This window comes from Drosophila sulfurigaster, chromosome X (genome assembly GCF_023558435.1).
Source record: "Drosophila sulfurigaster albostrigata strain 15112-1811.04 chromosome X, ASM2355843v2, whole genome shotgun sequence".
Lineage (NCBI taxonomy): Eukaryota > Metazoa > Arthropoda > Insecta > Diptera > Drosophilidae > Drosophila > Drosophila sulfurigaster.
In genome coordinates, this window is record NC_084885.1 from 23,876,123 (window position 1) to 23,896,612 (window position 20,490).

At 35.4% G+C, this 20,490-nt stretch overlaps 2 protein-coding genes across 2 annotated transcripts in view; both read left to right on the forward strand.

Moving 5' to 3' along the window:
* Positions 1–2,364: 2,364 nt before the first annotated feature.
* On the forward strand, positions 2,365–3,909 carry LOC133848234 (achaete-scute complex protein T4). Its single transcript, XM_062283718.1, has one exon. The coding sequence runs from the start codon at positions 2,436–2,438 to the stop codon at positions 3,645–3,647; it is 1,212 nt and encodes a 403-aa protein (XP_062139702.1). The 5' UTR covers positions 2,365–2,435; the 3' UTR covers positions 3,648–3,909.
* Positions 3,910–5,348: 1,439 nt separating this feature from the next.
* The window catches only part of LOC133847805 (ubiquitin-conjugating enzyme E2 H), a 158,371-nt gene continuing 143,229 nt past the window's right edge, over positions 5,349–20,490 (forward strand). Inside the window, exon 1 of the mRNA XM_062283037.1 lies at positions 5,349–5,359. The gene's annotated coding sequence lies outside the window, so the exon portion shown is untranslated. The remainder of the gene's footprint in view (positions 5,360–20,490) is intronic.

The window sequence follows — 20,490 nt, forward strand, 5'->3', positions numbered from 1 at the left end:
TTTTTATTAAATTTATTACATAGAATTGCTTTTACTTTAAAGGGATACTTTAAGAGATATTATTCCACATGTGTATTCCACATGTCAGATATATATTTGACTTTTCGAAAATTAAAGTCGAGTGAATGTGAATAATCTTTGATATTTTATTTCAATATTTATTAGAATAGCTTTTACTTTAAAAGGAAAAAGTTACAGTTATATTCTCCATGAACATTTTAAAGTAATTATCTCCAATTTGAGACTTTTGAATCGCAGCGATCGTTTGAGCATCCAACACTCAACTTACTTTTCAAATATATTTGACTCTTCGAAATTAAATTATGAATAGCTTTAACTTTAAAAACTAAGCGTGATAAAAGAATTTTGTTTACTTTATGAGATATTATTCCACATGTACATTTTAATGTAATTATCTCACATTTGAGACTTTTTGATCGCAGCGATCGTTTAAACATTCAACGTTCTACTAACATTTGTAAATTTTATTATTACTATTATATACAATCTTATTTTCCATACCCCACAAAATTTCAATTACTGATCTTGGCAACTAGATTTTCACTAGTTGATCTGTAAATTAGTTTTTTTATATATTACATTATTTCCATCATTTAAATTCGAAAAGTTATATAAACATTTTTTGCAAAACACAAATTTTAATATTTAAACTAAAGAACATCTACGTTGATCTATTTAGTGTTTAGTAATACGAATCCACATGGGTGATTTAATCCCAAGGATAAATTCCGTTTGAATTCTAAACATTCCAGTTGAGTATAATAGATACTATTTGATGTATAAACTGCAATTGTTTGGTCAGCGATTGGTTTTCCTTTCAGTGTTGTTACTCATCCATTACAAAACTCAGTCCCGACGATCATTACGCAAATGCACTTCAAAATCAAAGCAAAATCGATGTATATAGGTATGTATGATGTATATGCATATGTATAGGGGAGGATCGGTTAAGTACAATGGCAAACAACAAACTGCAAAAACCAACAAAGACCACAAAAGACATTCGGCTATTTTGAACATTTCAGCAGCGCAGCGAAGAGAAAGAGAGAAAGAGTTGCATTAATCAAATGAATTTGAATAGCAGATGTCAAAGAAGCGAAAAATCTGCAATAAGAATCTGCGCACAATGAAAGTGTTAATGATGCGCCGAAAAACTGCACAAAATATTCCATTACAAAGCAGAAAAATCTATTTGAAAAAAAGCGGGGGAATTGTCAAATTGTCAACCAAAAATGAAACCAACCAAACCAAACCAAAAGAAAAAAGAAAGGATTGTCGATCAAACGATCGGTCATGCCGGTCTGAGTAAAAGGGAAACATTATTGTCAAGAGTTTGGAAAATGGAAATAGAAAATGGAAAATTGACACGGCTACCGAATCCGCTGCTGCTGCTGTCGATGATCGGCAAAAATGTGTGGACAAAGGGAACGAGTTGAGGTAGCAAAAACCGATCGAGAGCTCTCCTCTTACACACCTGGCGATCAATCTGCGGTCGTCGAAAGAGAGACAGAAAGAAAGAGAGAACGAGAGAGCGAGATGAAGTTTTGCCAAGTTCTTGTTTTTGTGAAACGGAAGTGAAAAACTTGTGATCTTGTTGATCGTTTAATTAGAGGCATTTGTGAAATTGTTTGAACACCTATCGAGGCCTGACTCTGCATAGCTAATAAGGTTTTGGCATCCTTTCGAGTGCTCCTTCTCCAAACATATCGCATGCCAAAGCGTTGCGTTTTAGTGGGCGACTTGGCGACTCCAACTTGGACTTGGACTTGGAAGTCGAAGTCGGGAGCTTTGTGCGTGAGTTGCACATGAAATTTAGCGAGTAGCGCGTCGCTTTGCTAAGTTAATTAACACGGAAATCAAATTGCTGGCATGCCAAAATGCAGGCAACGCTTCTCTCTTTTAGACTTTGACTGATCCCCGCACAAAAGCAAAAAGCAAACTCAAATCTGAGTTGAGTGCGAAATGTCGAGTGTAACTCAAAGGCTGAGTTGAGTGCAAGAGAGCAGGTAACAAGCGATCTCTCTCTCTCTTTCTCTCTCTGTGTTTGAACTCAACTCAATCTTACTACCTGTAGCCTGAGTGCAACTCAGTTGAGTCACTTTGCCAGGTGTGCGCACAGGTAGCGAGAGAGAGAGAGTGTGTAGAGTAAAGAGAGCAATGTGCGAGAGTGCAACAACTCCCTTACTCTCTCTCTCTCTCGTTCTCTCTCGGCTTTCGTCGTTCGTTGCGTTGCGTTCGTTTCGCAAAGGTACAAAACATGAAGGTTTAGGACGAAGGGACTCATTCTTGTGCAAGGTGTCAAACGATCAACTTGAGCGAACTTCAACGAAAGCAACAACATTACTTCTTTTTTTTTTAAACTCGTAAAGTGCGTGAGTGTTGAAAACTGAATAAAGAAAACAATTGCTAAAAATATGTCTAGTGTGGTGTTCAATGCAAATACAACTCAACAACAACAACAGTCGCAGAACAGCATCGAGCAACTATTTCCCACCACAATCGGTGGCGCCACCAAAATGTATCAACGCTATCAACACATAATGCCCGCCCCCGAGCAACATCAGCAACAGCAATCGAATCTTAAATCGAGCAATGGGCTGACAATCAAAACACGCAAATACACACCTCGTGGCATGGCTCTGGCAACAGCAGCAACCACTGCAGCAGCAACCACAGCAACAACCATGCCATACAATGTGGATCAATCGCAGTCGGTGCAGCGACGCAACGCTCGGGAACGCAATCGCGTCAAGCAGGTGAACAACAGTTTTGCTCGACTGCGTCAACACATTCCCCAATCGATCATCGCTGATCTGACCAAAGGCGGTGGGCGTGGACCGCATAAGAAAATTTCGAAGGTGGACACATTGCGTATTGCTGTCGAGTATATTCGGCGACTTCAGGATTTGGTCGATGATCTCAATGGAGGAGCAACAACAGCAGCAACAGCAACCACAGCTGGCAACCATTTGAATTTGTGCCTCGACGAGACGAGCTGCAATTCGAGCAGCAGCAGCAGCGGCAGCAGCACACATTCCAGCAGCAACAGTTCACATCACATCTACAGCTACAACAACCATAGCAACCATAGCAGCAGTCACAGCAGCAGCAATCACAGCAACAATCTGTTGCAGCAACAGCAGCAATTGCAACGCCAACAGTTTCCCAACAATCCATTGACACCCATCACATTGAATGGCAATCACTTGCTGCAACCATTTGCTGCCACCCAACAACTGCAACAGCAATTGTTGCAACAACATCAACACCAACAGCAGCAACAGCAACATCAACTGCAGCAACTTCAACAGCAGCAACAGCAGCAGCAACCACAACTGGCAACCACAACGACTGGCGCTTGTCATTCACCAACATCGTCCTTCAACTCGAGCATGTCCTTTGACTCGGGCACTTACGAAGCGGCACCACAGCAACTCTCACCGCCAGCGCCAGCCTCTTCCTCTTCCTCTTCATCGAGCAGCAGCAACAGTTCAAGCTCCGCTGCTTTGGATGCTCAGCTGCAACTCAAGTTTGAGCCTTACGAACACTTTCAATTGGATGAAGAGGATTGCACGCCAGACGATGAGGAAATCCTCGACTACATTTCCTTGTGGCAGGAGCAGTAAAAACTACACACACACACACACCAACACACACACACACATACACTACGACTGCCAGTTTGCTTTCTAGTCAATGATTTTGAGTTTCGAACCAAGTGCCTCAAATGTTGTATATAAACTCAGCTCATTTTTTTTTCTATGCTAAAATTTTACTTTAATTTTTTTTTTCTTTTTTTTGAATAACAATTTTTTTTTGCTAGATTTAAGTCTTTTTTTTGTAAGCCACTTGATACCAGTAAAAAAAAAAACAATTTTAAGCCTAGTATTAATCTAGATTTTAAGCGCAATTTTTTTCAATGTTAATTAGTTGTTGTAAACGATATAAAAAATAAAATATAAGAATCGATGTATAACTAAAAAATTATGACTTTTTATGGCGAATGGAGGGAATTTAATTTGAACTTTTCATGCGGGTTTGAACTTGATGAGATTGCAGTCGATAAATGTTGAGATTGAGATGCGGGTTCTTCTTCTTCTTCGCTTCATGATCATCATCATCATCATAAAGGCTTAATACTAATCTCTCTCTCTCTCTCTTTCGGATGGATTAGCTGCCATTTAGAAGGTGGACTTCAACCCTTTTTTGAAACGAACACGCGCCTCATCATTATCGCTCATCATCATCATCAACTTGGTGATCGTGATCGTAGCTTCTTACCTATGCAGGTAGTTTTTAGGGGGCGACGGGGATTAAAAGGGTTTCTCGATAGAGGGAAAAACTAAACTAAAAGCGCGAGGCACGTGGTGGAAAAAGAGAGGGAAAAAGGGGAAGAAAAACGGAGCAAATAAATGTAAATTAGTTGTTGAAAAAGCGCAGGTAGAAGATAGGTTCCATCAAAGCTGATAAAAGTAAATTTCCCCTCGCTTTGGACGCGTGCTAAGTGCACTGCAATTGTAGAAGAGAGTGAGAGAGAGTGACAGGCAGAAAGAGAGAGAGGGAGAGAGAGAGTGAGAGACAGAAAGAGAGAGAGAGAGCGGGAGTTAGCGGGAAACCTTATCGCTATGCAACAACAATTCAAATACACTTTTTGAGATATGCTAATTCAACTGAATTCTAACATTTCGCAAAACGGAAATAGGCGTCTACAAAAACAACAACGACAACAACGACGACGACAACAACAACAATAACAAAATCAACAACATTTAATCAAGGAAATTCGATCAGTCGAAGTCTACAGCTAAATATTTGAAAAATAATACAAATAGAAACCTTTTCATAAATACAGTATTATAATCAACTTACTGCTATATAAAAATTAAGTATTAGATTGAATGATTTTCGAGTTGTGTCAACAAACACATAAATATTTGTATTCTTAATAATGTTGGTTGATTTTTATATATAGGATAAAAGTAATTTCTTCGATAGTTTCCTGAAAATTTGGTTGGAATCATATAAATATTGTAGAAATACTTTTGTATAAGAAAGAAGGGACTTATTTGTTTTAGCGGACAATTTTGTAAATGAATATACCAAATATAGTTTTTGGTATATTTTTATTGTTTTTGCGATCGAATAATACCGCAGTTTTGAATTTTTTCAATATGAACAGCGATTACCATAAGTTCTTTGGCCTTAAAATTGTATAATAAGAACTTGGTCTTATGTCAAATGTTCTTGCAAACTCAAAATGTTCTTGCTAACATTAAGATTTCATGTCCTTGACGCACTTTTTAGACAAAAATTCATAGCACTAAACCCAAAATCTTGACTTTTGTAGTGTAAAGAATTATAAATCGAATCTAGAAATCTCCCACAATTGCACTCAAGCCAAAGGAATTTATTGATGGTGGGAATATGATATTTATAGACAATTATTTGACCCGATACTTTAAAAAATTGTTGAGGTAGACTTAAAAATATGATTATATATAACACTAATACTTTTAGACATTTGGGATAATTGTGAAATGCAGACACAAGTGTATAAAAAAAGTATTTAAAATATCGAAATTGCAAATCAAATTTATTTTACTATATTTTATCTGAGAATCTTAGAACTGATTTAGTTACTAAATGTAATTTAAGTTTCTTATTCTAGGGAAAATTAGATATGTTCGCCATAACTCGATGAAGCGTTTAATAAAAAAAAAAACATTTAAGATGGCTTTATTTTTCATATAGGCAAGTGAATGCTTATCATAGTTAAACAAATTATTTAATTTCATAATTGAATGCTTGATGTTTCTGTAGATATTCCGAATTTACGTTGCCAGCAATTTGATATGCAGCTTGTCAAATATATTCATGAATTTCGAATCAAGAGTAAAACTACTTGTAAACTTGTTAAAGGCAAATTTTTTATAAATTTAGATATATTTAATTTATTGAAAATTTCAACGGCTCTCAATTCGAAAAGCTGTTGTTAACTGTATTTTCAAATTATGAATATTTTACTTATAAATATGTTTAGTTTTGTAAATTTACAAATATTAATATTCAAATTCGAAAACAGTTTGTTAAATATATTTGCAAATTATTATTATTTTGCCAAGATTGAAACTACCTATAAATATGTTAAGTCTTGTAATAGAATTGTTTAATTTATTGAAAATAAATTAGTTTGCTCTCTTTATAATCAACATTTATGTTGCAAGCTAAATATACTTGCAAATTGTGAAAATTTTGTTAAAATATTACTCTTATTATGTTATTTAATACTTAGAATCACTTTAAAGTTAAAACTTTTGGCAAGAAGCTGTCGCTTGTATTTTCCGGTTCTTTGGTTTTCACCCATAGTAACCAAAAAAGATAACAAACAGAATCCTTTTCATTCAACTCTCCCACGCATCGACTGACACTCAGAGCTGAGAGTTGAGAGCTCAGAGCGCATAATAAATCATTTAGCATTACAAAAACAAGAAAAGGATAAAGACGCTAGACTATATTTTGACACATTAAAGAGCATGTGAACAAAAGGTGTTTTTTCGAGTTGAGGAGAATGCATTGTCCGATCTTGAGATTTAGGTCGCTTGGTCTCGGGGTCGTGTGCTCCAAAAAAGGAAAAGTGTAAGAACTCCCTCACGCTTTCTCTTCTATTCTATTCAATTTCAATTCCAATGTCAACGCTGACACTTGACAACTCAATGCAATTGTTTAGGTTCATTTTCTAAAGGGGGGGAGCAACAAACTACTGCAAATAGTAGGCAAGGATTAAAAAGAAAGAATGGGAAAATGACAGCGCCGGAAGAACTTTCACCTCGAAATAAAATGAGCATTTGATAAACAGTCAAAAGAAAGGAGTGCGTATTGTTCAGCTTAAGGATTTAACAGCTGCTTTCTGGTTCTTGTTTTTAGTTTTTAATAGATTCCTCGTTTGAGGGTTCAGGATTGTTCATCTTCAGTTCACTTTTTGGCGTGGGTACAACTTTGTGTGGCGCAGAGACTAAAAACGCGCCGCCATCGCATCAATCAGTCGAAACAAATTTGTACAAATTATAGGGCTGCCTTTTAGTGGACTCTCTCTAAGGATACGCAGATTGATGGAAGCAAGAGAGAAACACAGACTTTATTTTAGAGGGCGCGGGCGAATCTCATAATTCAGCTCTTTAAGAAGTTGTTACTTGAAACATTTATTTTTACACCTAAGGCGTCCTCCCAAAAAATAAAAAGAAGAACTCGCAATCAAAATGTTGTTGTTGCGTTTGGTTTATTTGAATTTCAATAAGGCACAAGAGACTCGAGCCTGACTTTAACTGGCCCCAGGTCGAGTTCATTATCCTGTTATGTGCATAAGGCGGCATTTTTTGCTTTCATCTCGCACGCAACATTTGAACGGGGCGTTATTAATTAGCGTTATGAATTATTGATGCGCTGACCAAACGTTCTCGTTCTCTCTCTCTCTCTCTCTTCGTCACTCTTCTTCTGTCCTTCTCTATCGCTGATTGCTGTGCAATTTTGATAGTCGCCAACTATTTGCACAAGTGCACAAAGCAAGACAACTCAAGAGGAGCAACTCTGATATCTTCATTGTGCAGAGGATGCATAAATCGCCAACATGTTGCACGTACATCATCTGCTGGCGCTGCAGCCACAAGATATGTGTTCCCAATTAGCGAAAGACCCCAAATGCGACACACAGTCACAGTCACAGCCACAGCGAACGAACGACGCCAAGACTCAAGTCTCAAGACTCAAGATTCAAGCTGCAGTCAGGCAAAAGGCAAAAGTTATTCGAGTTGTCATATTAGATTGTGATAAATGTAGTTACATACGCAATGTGATAACTTTTCGACGCTCAGCTCTGCGCCGGCGCTTAGCTCTGGCTCTTTCTCTCTCCCTCTCCCTCTCTTTCAGTCTATCTCTCTCTCTGTGCTGTCTCTCCCTCTCTCTGTCGGTGGCTCTCTCTCCTTCTGCCCACCATTCAAAACGCTTTTATGACATTCGGGAAATTCCGAGAGCTGCATTTTTAGCTTTTATTACCCCTGCGCCCTGCGCTCTGCCTTGACCCTGACTTTACAATTGATGTCACGGAAAATCCCAAGTCCTCAAAATCCTCAAAAAAAAACATGCACATAGATATAGAAATTTCCGCTTGATCCTGCGCTTGACCCTGACTGAAAAACTGTAAAATCTGTGACCTGTTTAGGGCGCTTAATATTACACCTGCCCGCGGGGTGGCTGTCTTTCCATATTTCTTTCCTTTCCCTTCTCTATTTTTGGTTTCGGTTCCTGTGCCTGCGCCTAGACCTTAACATCGACCTGTCTCTAGTCCCTTCTTCTAGAAGGGGTTTTTGGTTGCATTCTACCTGCGATGCGAGCAGCGCTTGTAAAATTTAGGTGGCAAAAATTACACCTTCTTAACGATGACGAAATCATCGTTGGTGCTAATGCTAAGCTATTCTTATTTTGCCAACACTAATCTGGAGGCAAATTCGTGGGCAAAGGGCAGAGTCTTAATCTCTTATGCTGAATTAGATTGTCAGCTCATTTAACACGCACTTTAATCAGCGGAATCTTAGAGCAATATTCGTTGTTGATCAACTTGGTTCAATACAAAATACATTAAAGTATTTTTCAAATTAATGCACACAGAGAAAGAAAATCTAGACTTAATACTTTTTCGATCTTAAAGAAGACAATCTTTAAATAAGATTTTTAGGTTGAAACAATCTTCAATCAAAATTGTTATGCCAAATTAGCATTTGAAGATTAAGAACATCTTTTCGATCTTAAAAACGCATTTTTATTCTGTTTCTTTAAATATAGGAATTCCCTTCGTTTAAAATTATAACCTAAGATTAAAATCTTGAATTTTAAGATTGGACAATCTAGATTTTTGTAGATTTTCCATCATGATTTAAGTTTAAACCTGCTTGGTTTAATTTTGACATACTAAAAATTTTGATTCAAGATTTTATTCTTGATTTTAACAAGTTTTTCTACAAGTGTGTAAATAGCAAAAGATTCCAGGATATAAAAAAAGACTGAAATAGATTCGGATTTGATGTAAGACTAAATTTTTTTTTATCATTTTAGTATGTCATATTTGATTTAATATATGTTATTATATATTGTATTTCATATCCTTACAACAATAGTTTTCTCGATATGCAACTCGAAAAGATTTTTCCAGTTGCAGTTCCCAAAACATAGTTTAAACTTAAGGAAATATGCCTCACACCAAGTGCTATGAATTGCTGTTAAACAAACACTGGCATTATTAGGACTCAAGATGCGCCTCAATTATTAGAGATCAACGACGAAAACAAACTTCTGTTGCTACTTTGACCACCAACGGAGTGTTGCCTCAATTAAAAACTTACATTTTGCTTACTATTTATTTGTTTTTGCACATCTCTCGAGATCTTATCTAATGCTCTGTGTGGCCTGTCAACACAAACAATTGCACTTGCTACTGGGCGTGGCAGAGTGCAACACGTTGCAATAACAGCAGCGTGTCAAGTGGCCAGCAGACTTCCCACTTTTTCCTCGCTCATTTACCTCATATTTTTCTTTATTATTTTTACACCAGGGCATTACAGCTTTGTGCCTGCAGGAAATGTGTGTGTAACAGACAGAAGGAGGCATCTTTGAACCCATAATGGATGTACATACATGTATATTTCAGATCAACGTCAAATATATTAGAAAGTTATTGAAAAACTGCTTTTGTTGTGCAAAAAACGACTCCTTATTTATATATTTGGTATATTTTGTGCTCTATGGTATATTTTTATATTCGAAATATACAATAGAGTCCGAAGTAGTATATTAATATTATTTAGTAGCTTTGGTTGATGGTATATTTGTCAGCTTAGCGTATATTTTGAATGTAATAGTATATCTATATGACCGCCAGTATATTTTAGCTTCCTTAGTTGACAAGTCGGTATATTTCGAATGCAATGGTATATAAATGGTATAATGTCATCGTACATTAATATACCAAATATGACCTTCCAGTTGCTGTCATTGATAATTTGCTCTGGTATATTTTAGTGGTCTTGTTTGGTATTTTTGTATATTTATGGTATATTTTAAATGTAGTATTCTATATGGATATACCAAATATGACATCCGGTACATTTTAGTTGCTTTAATTGACAAGTTAGTATATTTCATTCTCTATGTATTATCATATCAATATATATATCAATATACCAAATATGACCTACGGTATCAATAGACAGTACTATATCAATATACTATCATCTAATTACTTGGCCCTTGAAATTACTACGATTCTACTACTAAGTGAAAAAGGCAACAAGCGACGCTGCGATGATATTTGACATTGGCTCACACGTGCCCCAGTGTCCAGTTGCGAGTTGCGAGTTGCGAGTTGCAGATGCCGCGCTGCTTGCCGTTTCTCTTGTTGCAATCTCACTGAGCTGGGGCACGTAGCAAAGCGCTCCTAAGGCTGTCGTCTATCTCTTTCATTCACTTCCCTCTGTCTCACTCGCTCGCACTTGCTGTGCGGCAATATCTCACATTGAAATTCCGAAACACGTACACGAAACGTCTGAGATGTTCTTTGATGGATTATATGGATTTTGCTCATAAATGTGAAGTAAGGCGAAAAATTAATATCGCATCGCGGCAAATAGTTTTGAAGTTGTCTCCCCGTCCCCTCCCCAGCTCCCCCCTCTCAGCACTCCTCTCTCTCTCACACTCTGTCTGCCCTTCTTCTGTCTTCTGCTCTTGTGTCATCAATCTGCGGTGGCGGTGACGCTGTTGCAAGTTTGTCAAACACTCTCTCAACACACTCTCAGTGTTGTCTGTCGCTTGTTCAGCTGTGTGGGTGCATCAGCGGGGAAGGGGGGCAGAGAACGGGGCAGCATGGGGCAGCAGCAACTGTTGTTGCATTTGCATAAAAATCACCAAGACGCATCTGCAACGCATCTCGCCAACGTTGTTGTTGTTGTTGCTTGCTGTTTTTGTTTGTTATACCCTGTAGATTTTGTAAATGTCGATCGAAGGAGTTTCAATTATCAAGTGCTAAATCCTTCTGCTTAGAGTTCAACTATTATTTTGAGCAACTACTTTAACTTACATCCACTGAACTTCTTAGCTAAATTAGGCACTTTTTGTATATTGCTTTTATTTGCTATGATTGTCATTAACAATACTCTATGGTAATGTTATAGTATATCAATATACCAAATACGGCCTTTGGTATTTTTTAGTATATTATCTTGGTATATTTTGTTTTTAAAAATACCACACTGACAATAAAATAATACACAAATATACCAAATGTGAGATTCAGTATATTTTAGTATTTTTCAGTGTATTGATTGGGTATATTTTGGGAATAATACCGCATAATAAAAGATTTATCAAATTATTTCAATTTTATAGTCTGGTAATGGAATAGAATATCAATATACCGAATAGAACTTTCGGTATATTTTAATATTTTTTAATATATTTATTTGAAATATTTTGGATGGATTCATCAAATTAAGTCAATTTTATAGTCTTTTAATGATTCCACAATAACATTATAAATTTACTTTTATTGTCAATCAAATAATTTTAAATTTTGGATTATTATAAGACATTTGAAAATATCAAACAACCATTTTGATTAATATGAAAAGATATTGCAATGATAGTAAGAGAATCAGCAAACTTTAATTCCCAATATACAAGTCAAAAGATAGTTTGAAACTTTTTAGATACTTCATAAGATTTAAGATCATTTTATTGTATGCAATTTGTATATTTTATTTGAATGGAAAGAAATAAGGTTAACTTAGCATACTAAAAGTAACTATAACTTTATATTATATGTTATGTTCAACCAACTAATAACGAATTCAATATTCCAGCCTGCAAACCAAGTGATAGAAAAGTAGAAATGAAACAAGTTAGCTAAATATTGATGCGTTAACATGTTCAAATTCAGATCAGCATTCAAAAGTTTTATAGTTTTCTTTGCAGGGTATCTTTGTGTTTGGTTTTCTTTAGCCATGCGTTCAATGCGAATATTTGCAGTTGTTATTGCCGACTGAGCTCCACTTGGCTTGCCCCAAAGGGGCCAAAATGGGCGGACAGAGCTGAACTGATCGATCGATTGTTGTTGTTGTTGTCCGGCGGGGCACGCTGCAAGTTGCAAGTTGCACGTTGCCGCAACCTCGCTCTCAGTTAAGTTTTTTTTTCGGGCCTTCTGCTGCCTCCGATCATAAATCATGTGGTGTAATTACCCGTTGGCGCAGGATGCAACGCATAAGCCACGCGCACTGCGCGTTTTTGCACCCCAAAAAAAACAAAAACAAAAAATATATAAAGGGTTCAAGAGTTTATCGCCAGCGATATTGGCGCTTGTAATCCTTTTGTGCCTCTCTTTGTTCAGCCAACAAGGAAAACAAAAAGGATTGCGCCATGCGTCGATGATGACCAAACAGTTTTAAGTTTTTTTTGTATCCCTTTTGAAGTGCCCTCTCCTATGTCTATATTTGATTTGATAACCATGCAACAATGTACGTAAAAGTATCCTTTGATCAGCCACCAGCAACAGCCAAAAGCAACACTTGTTGAGTGCCTGCAAATATATTTTGGAAACGCAGAAAGATCCACAAAAAACGATATGTCAATTGCTCATTCCAGGAATAACCTCTATTCTATTCACCTCTCAGTCTGTGTCTCTCTATTTCTATTTCAATTTCCTAACCCTAACATCAACTTTAACTGCAACTCTTACGCACTTAAGATCCTCTGCCACAACATTCCATATTCCATCATCTGCAGTCGACTCTGCTCTAAGCAATCAGCGACTGTGTGTGTAACCGCAAAAACCTCAGCGATAAACTGTCAAATGAAATCAACTCTCGCTGCTCTACACAACAAACTGGGTAACTAACATCCATTGTACATTCTAAACTAGTATATGTAAATATAAAAGGAATTTAATAAATAATAGACAAGTATATACATTTGTTTATTATTTATTAAATTCCTTCTGTATTTAGTCTGCGCAGTATTTTTTTTTATAGCAAGTAAGGAATATTACAATATTTATTGATTTCAAGAAATTGAAATGTTCATTTAGTTACATAATGACTGAATAATTGAAAAAATAACAATATTCAGCAGCATATTAAATTTAATTAAAGAAATAATTAAAAAAAAATTAAATAAGCAGCAATATTCGAAAGTACTTGAAACTAATTAAATAATTAACATAAGAATAAATATAAAATATTGAATTTTATAAATAATTCACATAAAAACACAGGGCTAAGCTACCTTGAGGAACTCATCACATAATTTGTGTAACCTGCAAAACAAAAGGTTTTTAAATTTAAATTCTTATTATAGTTTCCAGATGAAAATAATCGACCATCATATTATTTAATTGAATTCAATTTAATTGAAAAGCTCCTAATCTTTTACCTAATACAAATTATATGATGAATGCCTCAAGAAATCTCTGATAACTATGGATCTTAGATAGTTATATAAGCTGTCATATTTCGTGCAGTATTTTGTAATATAATAATGCATGTTGAAAGCACGTTAATTTAAAAAATATACATACAAATAAAATGTTAATTAAAAAGTAAACAACAACAAATTTCTTATTTATAAGAAAATTTTAAAATAAAAGTTACTTGCACACAAATTTAATTTTTTTGTTTGTCTCTTTATTTTATTGTGGAAACATTTATATATTTATTAATAACTATAATAATTCATTTTCAAATTACATTGAAAAGAATGATGGAATGACGCTTTAAATGTAATAGAACAAAGCAAATCTATTGCCAAAATAAGCATTGTCAACATTTTTGAGTTTAAGTGCTTCAGCATATTTATTTAGTCCATCAAGCTGAAATTTTTTTTATACACTTCCCTTGTAAAAAAGAATAAAGTCACAATAAAGTGTATACAAAGTGTGCTGGCAGAAGAAGCGTTGTTACTACTTGCATTTTCATTCCAGTTTTTTATTTATATTTATATTTTTGTTGTTGCTTCTTGAAGTCTTGAAGACTTCTCTTTGCTCGCTCGCAGCCTCTTTTAATGCCTCGGACTTGCCCACTTCCCGTACGGGTTTTGGGCCAAGCAAGCAAGCACATAAAGATGGTACAAAAAAAAAGACAAGTAAGAAAGCTGCTGTCGAGTGTGTTTGACTGTGAGATACCCGGTAAGCACTTTAAATAAAAGCAAGTGGGGTAGTAGTCTTAAAACATACTGAATTAATATACCGCAAAAATACTAAAAGATATCAAATGATATATTTGATATATTAATATATTACTATTCATTATTCTGGAAATATACCAAAATAAATTACTAAAAATATACCAAATGCTGTATATGGTATATTGATACTATTATACTACATTCTAAATGTATTTGCTATTTTGATATATTACTATTCATTATTCTGGAAATATACCAAAATAATTTACTAAAATAAATATAATACTACATTCTAAATGTAACATAGAGTGCAAAATATACCAGATTGTTAACATTCAAAATATACCATGAAATACAAATTATGCCAGATTTTCAACCAAAACAAATAATATAGTATACATCGAAGTCAATGTGTATTCGGTATATCGATATACTATTACTTTTTAAGTATACTGAACATATACTATTACATTTAAAATATACCATGGAATACAGAATATACCAGACATAGCTATATCTTCTCGCCTGTTGACGCTGATCAAGAATGTATATATTCTATACATCCTTCATCCTGTTATAAACATTTGCACAAACTCATAATACCCTTCTACCCTCTGGTTAGTGTGTATACAAAAAAACTACACAGTATCCCCAATGCTGTCAGGTTTTGTCAATTATCAGGTGCAGTGCTTCACTCCCCTTCTTCATCTCCTTTCCCTCTCATCAACATTGCCACAACAACTTGGCTTTCAGTCAGTTCAAGCTTTTGCAGCTTGAAGCGTGTTTTAAGCGTGCGAAATTTTCATTCACAAATGCATCTTGTGTGTTGTGGGGAGGCAGCAGCCAGTGAGTGGGGCAAAGAGTTGCTTACATAATGTCGCTCCTCTTCTGCTGCTGCTGCTTTGGCTGCTGCTTCGACTGCTGCTGAGTGCATTCAAATGAGTTTTGAATGCGTTTCGTATACAAAGTCGTCTGCCGTCTGTTGTTCAGAGGAGAAGGAGGCGCCTTACAGCGCAACTGATGGCTGTGACAATTGTGACGCTTTTGTGGACTGTAGTCAAATTAATTTCACATTTCCTTAGATTCACCTTTATACATTTTGTTGTTTGTGTGTAAATATTTAGACGAGCCATGAAAATCTGGCCAGTTGGTCAGTGGCAAAATTTCGTTCTGGTTGGCAAGGTCAACTTGAGTTGACATCTGTGGAAGCAGCTGCAGCAGTCAGCAAAACATTCGTTGCACAGTAGCCCGTGGCTAATCAAAGGTCAAACGCAAAGGTTTCACTTTACACAGACGCACATATTGAATTTCTTCTCTTCTCTCTCTCTGCTGTATTATTTACATTTAATTTTGCAATTTTTATGATCTCCTCTTCGCTGGTAATTGAATTCATCAGGCCACCCAAAAATCACGAAAATTGCTGGCATAATTTTGATTTGAATTTAATGACTTTATTTAACAGAGAGATTCCATCCAGCCATCCATCCAATCTTCATCCTTCAGCTTGCAACTTGATCCCAAAGTCATGTCTTGTCTTCTCTGAGGCAGCTGTCGCAACTGTTCGGTGCGTGTTGCGTCTTTTGGCTCACAATTGATAAGTTTTCGTTTCGCAAAATTGCATTTTAATCAAGTCTTATTAAAATTAGTTTAGCGCTCTCTGCTCTGTGCTGCTGTGAGGTCCACTCAGAGCTGATCTCGAACAGCTTAATAACATTTTAACTAGCCAGTTCCGTTTCGAGTTCGTTTTGCAATCTTCCCCGCGTTGAAATAAAGTTATCAACACTTTGCTCAGAATTCAACCACACGCCACAGTCACAAGTAATTGCCACCGTCTTTTCCCCCCCCCCTTTGGATTCCCTTTTTTTTCGGTTCGTCACGCGTCGTGTCGAGTCAATCAACGATCTCGCTTGTTGCCATTCAAAAAATAGCAGACTTGCACGCAAATAGCAGCAACAGCAGCTAAGATACAAGACTCAAGACACGCTTCCCCGTTCCAGTTCAGTGAAAGTTAACACGCGTCAAAAGCTGCCACAGAGCGAGATAGAGAGACCGAAAAAGAAAGAGAGAGATATGGACTCGAGCAATATTGTCTTAGGGTAGCAAATAAAAAAACTTGCTTTCAGCCTAAATGCTTTCAAAGAGGGGCTCATCCACATTGCCTTTGGGTAATTTACAGCTTCGCCCTGTCGCTCAACTTTCTTCACTTCCGGCAACTTCCCTTAACTTTTTTTTTTTGCTTAATTGCATTTTTACTATCATTGGGATGAATTGCGATTAATATACTAAATTTTTAGTATGTGGTATTTATAATATACTGAATATTTTAGAGTATACTACTTTATTATATTAAATATTTTTAACATATAATCTTTCAATATACTAAAAATACTAAATCCTAAATATTAAGTATAATAAAATAACACATACTAAATTTTTAGTATTTGCATAGTATGTTAGTATATATACCAAATATTTAGTATATTAATATACTATATATGTTTACTATCATTGAGATGAATTTCGATTGTTAACAAATATTTAGTGTATAGTATTTTAATATACTAAATTTTTAATATACGGTATTTTAATATACTGAATGTTTTAGTATATAATATTTTAATATATTGAACATTTTTAACATATAATCTATTAATATACTGAAATGTACTGAGTAAATATACTGATATATTATGCTAAATTCTAAATATTTAGTATATTAAAATAATACATACTACATATTTAGTTCTTATTACATAGTATAGTATATTAGTATACCAAATATTTAGTATATTAATATACTATATATATGTTATTATAATTATTTATAAAATTTAATTATATATTTCTGTTTTATGTTTTTCTTTTAACAATTGTTTACATTTCTTTCCTTTTTTTTATATAAATAAATTTATATTTTTGGACTTTTTCACTACACATCTTTTAAGTAGATTCCTAGCTTTTTGCCTGCTTAGTGCAGAGTGTCAAGTGGCTGCGAGGATATCGACTCATTAGATCGCTTAAATGGCAATTAAAGGCAACGACACGTTCCAGCACTTTAAAGACTTTTTCATCGAGTTGAAAATGAGTCTAGGAAGAAGTGGATAGTTACATCGTATAATAAAGATCAGAGCTGCTGATAAACGGTGTAAATTTCCACAAACTGCGATGACCAAACATAAAAAAAAACCCCGTCGAGTCCGAATGAAATATGAAATTATTAAAACGACGCTGCAGGATAACGTGAGCTCAGTTTTCAGGTCCTTTTTCTCTTAGCTCGAGATAAGGAAGGAATGAAGGAATAATAATAACAATCATAACGAGCAAATACAATGAAGCTAAAAAGTATTTTTAACTATCTCTATTTCTCTCGTTCTCGCTCATTTTTTGTTGGAAAATTAATGCGCTATTAACGACCGCAAGGATCGCGGCAACCCTCCGAAAAAAAAACACACACACACAAACGTAGAGAAAATGCATTGTCATAGGGACTAGAAGATGATGTCGAAGAAGAAAAGTATCTAGTAGGAGATTCTTGTTGCGTTAAATAAGTCATAAATTTCATTTCGATTTTATCCTTGTCTCTCCATCGATTTTTCATATTTAATTCCCATCTCCATTGTTCGCGTGGGCGCTGTCCTTAATCCTTTCTCGTGTCCTGCGCGCATCGAATCATGCGGGACACATACTCCAAAAAATAAAAATACTTTTTCTCCCCGCATGCATCTCACTTTCAAGTTGCAGTTTTCGGTGGAATTAAGTCACATAAATCGTGTTGACTTAAGACTTGATTTTTGATTTCAATTCAATTCAATTTTTTTGATACTTATCGTTTTGGAGTAGTTGATGCTCTTCTTATCACCGATTGCAGCATATTAGATCTGTTCTGATGTGTGGTCTAATCACACTCTACGTTCGCTCCCCTTTTCTCTATTTTATTAGCAGCTTATGGCTTATGACTTACTCAATTGGAGAGCCAAGAGACAAGTTGTTTGCCTCTCCAAAGTGCAGCTGTGAGTTGCCTTTTAAAAAGTAAATTTAATATTACCTAAAGAACTACAGCTTAAGTCAGTTTCTTAGGCACAACTCGAGCAGCTTCAGCAGTTGCTAAAGAGAGGATTCATTTTTTTTATAAAGCATCTTAATATGTTTCTAAGGAGAGAATTAATTTCTTTTATTAGTTTCATTTTTCATTTTCTAAGTGATTTATGTATTTTGTATTTTTGTTTTAGAAATCAAAAACTAAGACATGATTTATAATTACAATTTTGTACTAATAATTGAAATTGCATTTGTAAAATTCAAATCTATTCAAATTTCAGTTAATTTACTATTATTCTATTGCCTAATGAGGTGTATATTTATTAATGCACTTGATGCATTAAAACATTGTATAAACAAGTAAGTCGAGTACACTCGACTGTGAAATACCCACTATTCGTTTTGACCAAAAGCAAAACAGTATGGTCTTAAGTTTAAAATAAACGAAATTTATATACCGCAAAATTTTTATAAATATCCATGATATATTGGTATTTTGATATAGTACTTACTACATACAAAATATACCAAAGAATGAAAAATAACCATAGACTAAATTTGGTATATTGATATAGTATATACTGCATTCAAAATATACCAACGAATGACAAATATACCACATATACTACAGGTTATATTTGGTATATTGATATAGCACTACATTCAAAATATACCATAGAATGCAAAATATACCACATATTATACTGACATGTAATGACATTGTGGTCTCGACTCTTGCCGATCTTGATCAAGAATATATAAACTTAATAGGTATGCCTTCTTCTGCCTGTTACAAACATTTCACACAGTTACAATACCAATTATTTATTGGAATACATTCATTCTTTTTTTCAAATCAAAAAGATTTTCTTTGAATTTATAAAACGTCAATTTACGAACAGCAAATCGTTTGTTGAATGAATTAATTCGCTAGATAAATTCCCGATGAATTATTTATTTACTATGTCCCATCTTTTCTTTTCTTCACAATGTGCATAATGTAAACTTTCAATTAATAAAATAACACTTTACTCGCGTCGCCTTTTTGCTGTTCATTTAACAGAAATCTACTCACACAGCTTGTTGCAACTTTGATATCGAGACTGCGAGAGAGGACGAGGGGAAGAGGGAGAGGGAGAGAGTATTGCAGTCAAGGGTTAATGGTAATATGGTTCAACACCAATTTAGACACTTTATGCATCTTGTTAGCAGCGGCCCCAAAAAGAAGGTAAGAAACAGCAGAGATTGCAACTTAGGTGAAGAAGTAATGTGATACGCCAAGCGCCCGAAGGCAACAGAAAAACACAGAAAAAGGGGAATGCCAAGGGAGAGGAAAGAGGAAGAGGGAGAGAGGATCAAGGCACGAGGTTGAGCATTAAACAAAAGACGTCGGGAGTGCGTATTGATTTCAATATTAATCGCTGTATATCACCAAAGAAATATATACAAGGAGATCGAGCCAAGAAGAATTTTGTGAGCAGTCTTTTCGCCTTCAGTTTTTTTTTTTTTTGTGTAATGCTCCTTTGGCTCGCTTTGTCTTATAATTGGATTTAGATTAATTGCATCTGCTTCACATCGAACACCACAAAAAAAAAAAAACCAAAAAATACGCGCATGAAAAATTACATCAAAAAGGCAAAAAGCAGAAGAAGAAATGAAATACAAGAAAGATGAGCTGAAACTGTTTTCTACAGAAATTGAAATTGTAACAGACGAAATTTCTGCGAAATTGACGACGGCGCGTGTTCGCTACTGACTGCATGATCCTTGATCCTTGATCCTTGCTCCTTGATCCCGCTGTGCACGCTTCCATCAGAACCGCAAATTCATTAGCTTTGTTTGTTTTCCCCTGACTGATTTGTTTTGCATAAGATCAACGGGAGCTCTCGATGGCAAAAACAAAAATGAAAGAGAAACATTTAATCATTAATTAGCAGCTAGATCAATCTCGATCTCAATCTCAATTGAAGATCGCTGCGATCGCTAAGACTGTCGCTCTCTAGAGAGAAAACACACTCCGGGGGCAAAGTTTGTACCAGTTTTTCATTTTCTGCTGCTGCGACGGCAGTCATGTTACTTTTAATGATAATTGCTGCCTCACAACTCATTTCTCAACTGTGATAAATTTTACTTCGCGCGCCAAGATCACCAAGATCTTGCCAGCCATCTCACGATCGCCATCGCCACCATCACGATCTCCATCTCCATCTCGAT

Bases quoted from the DNA above. Each gene is read 5' to 3' on its own strand.
- LOC133848234 (XM_062283718.1), top strand. From the start codon at position 2,436: ATGTCTAGTGTGGTGTTCAATGCAAATACAACTCAACAACAACAACAG.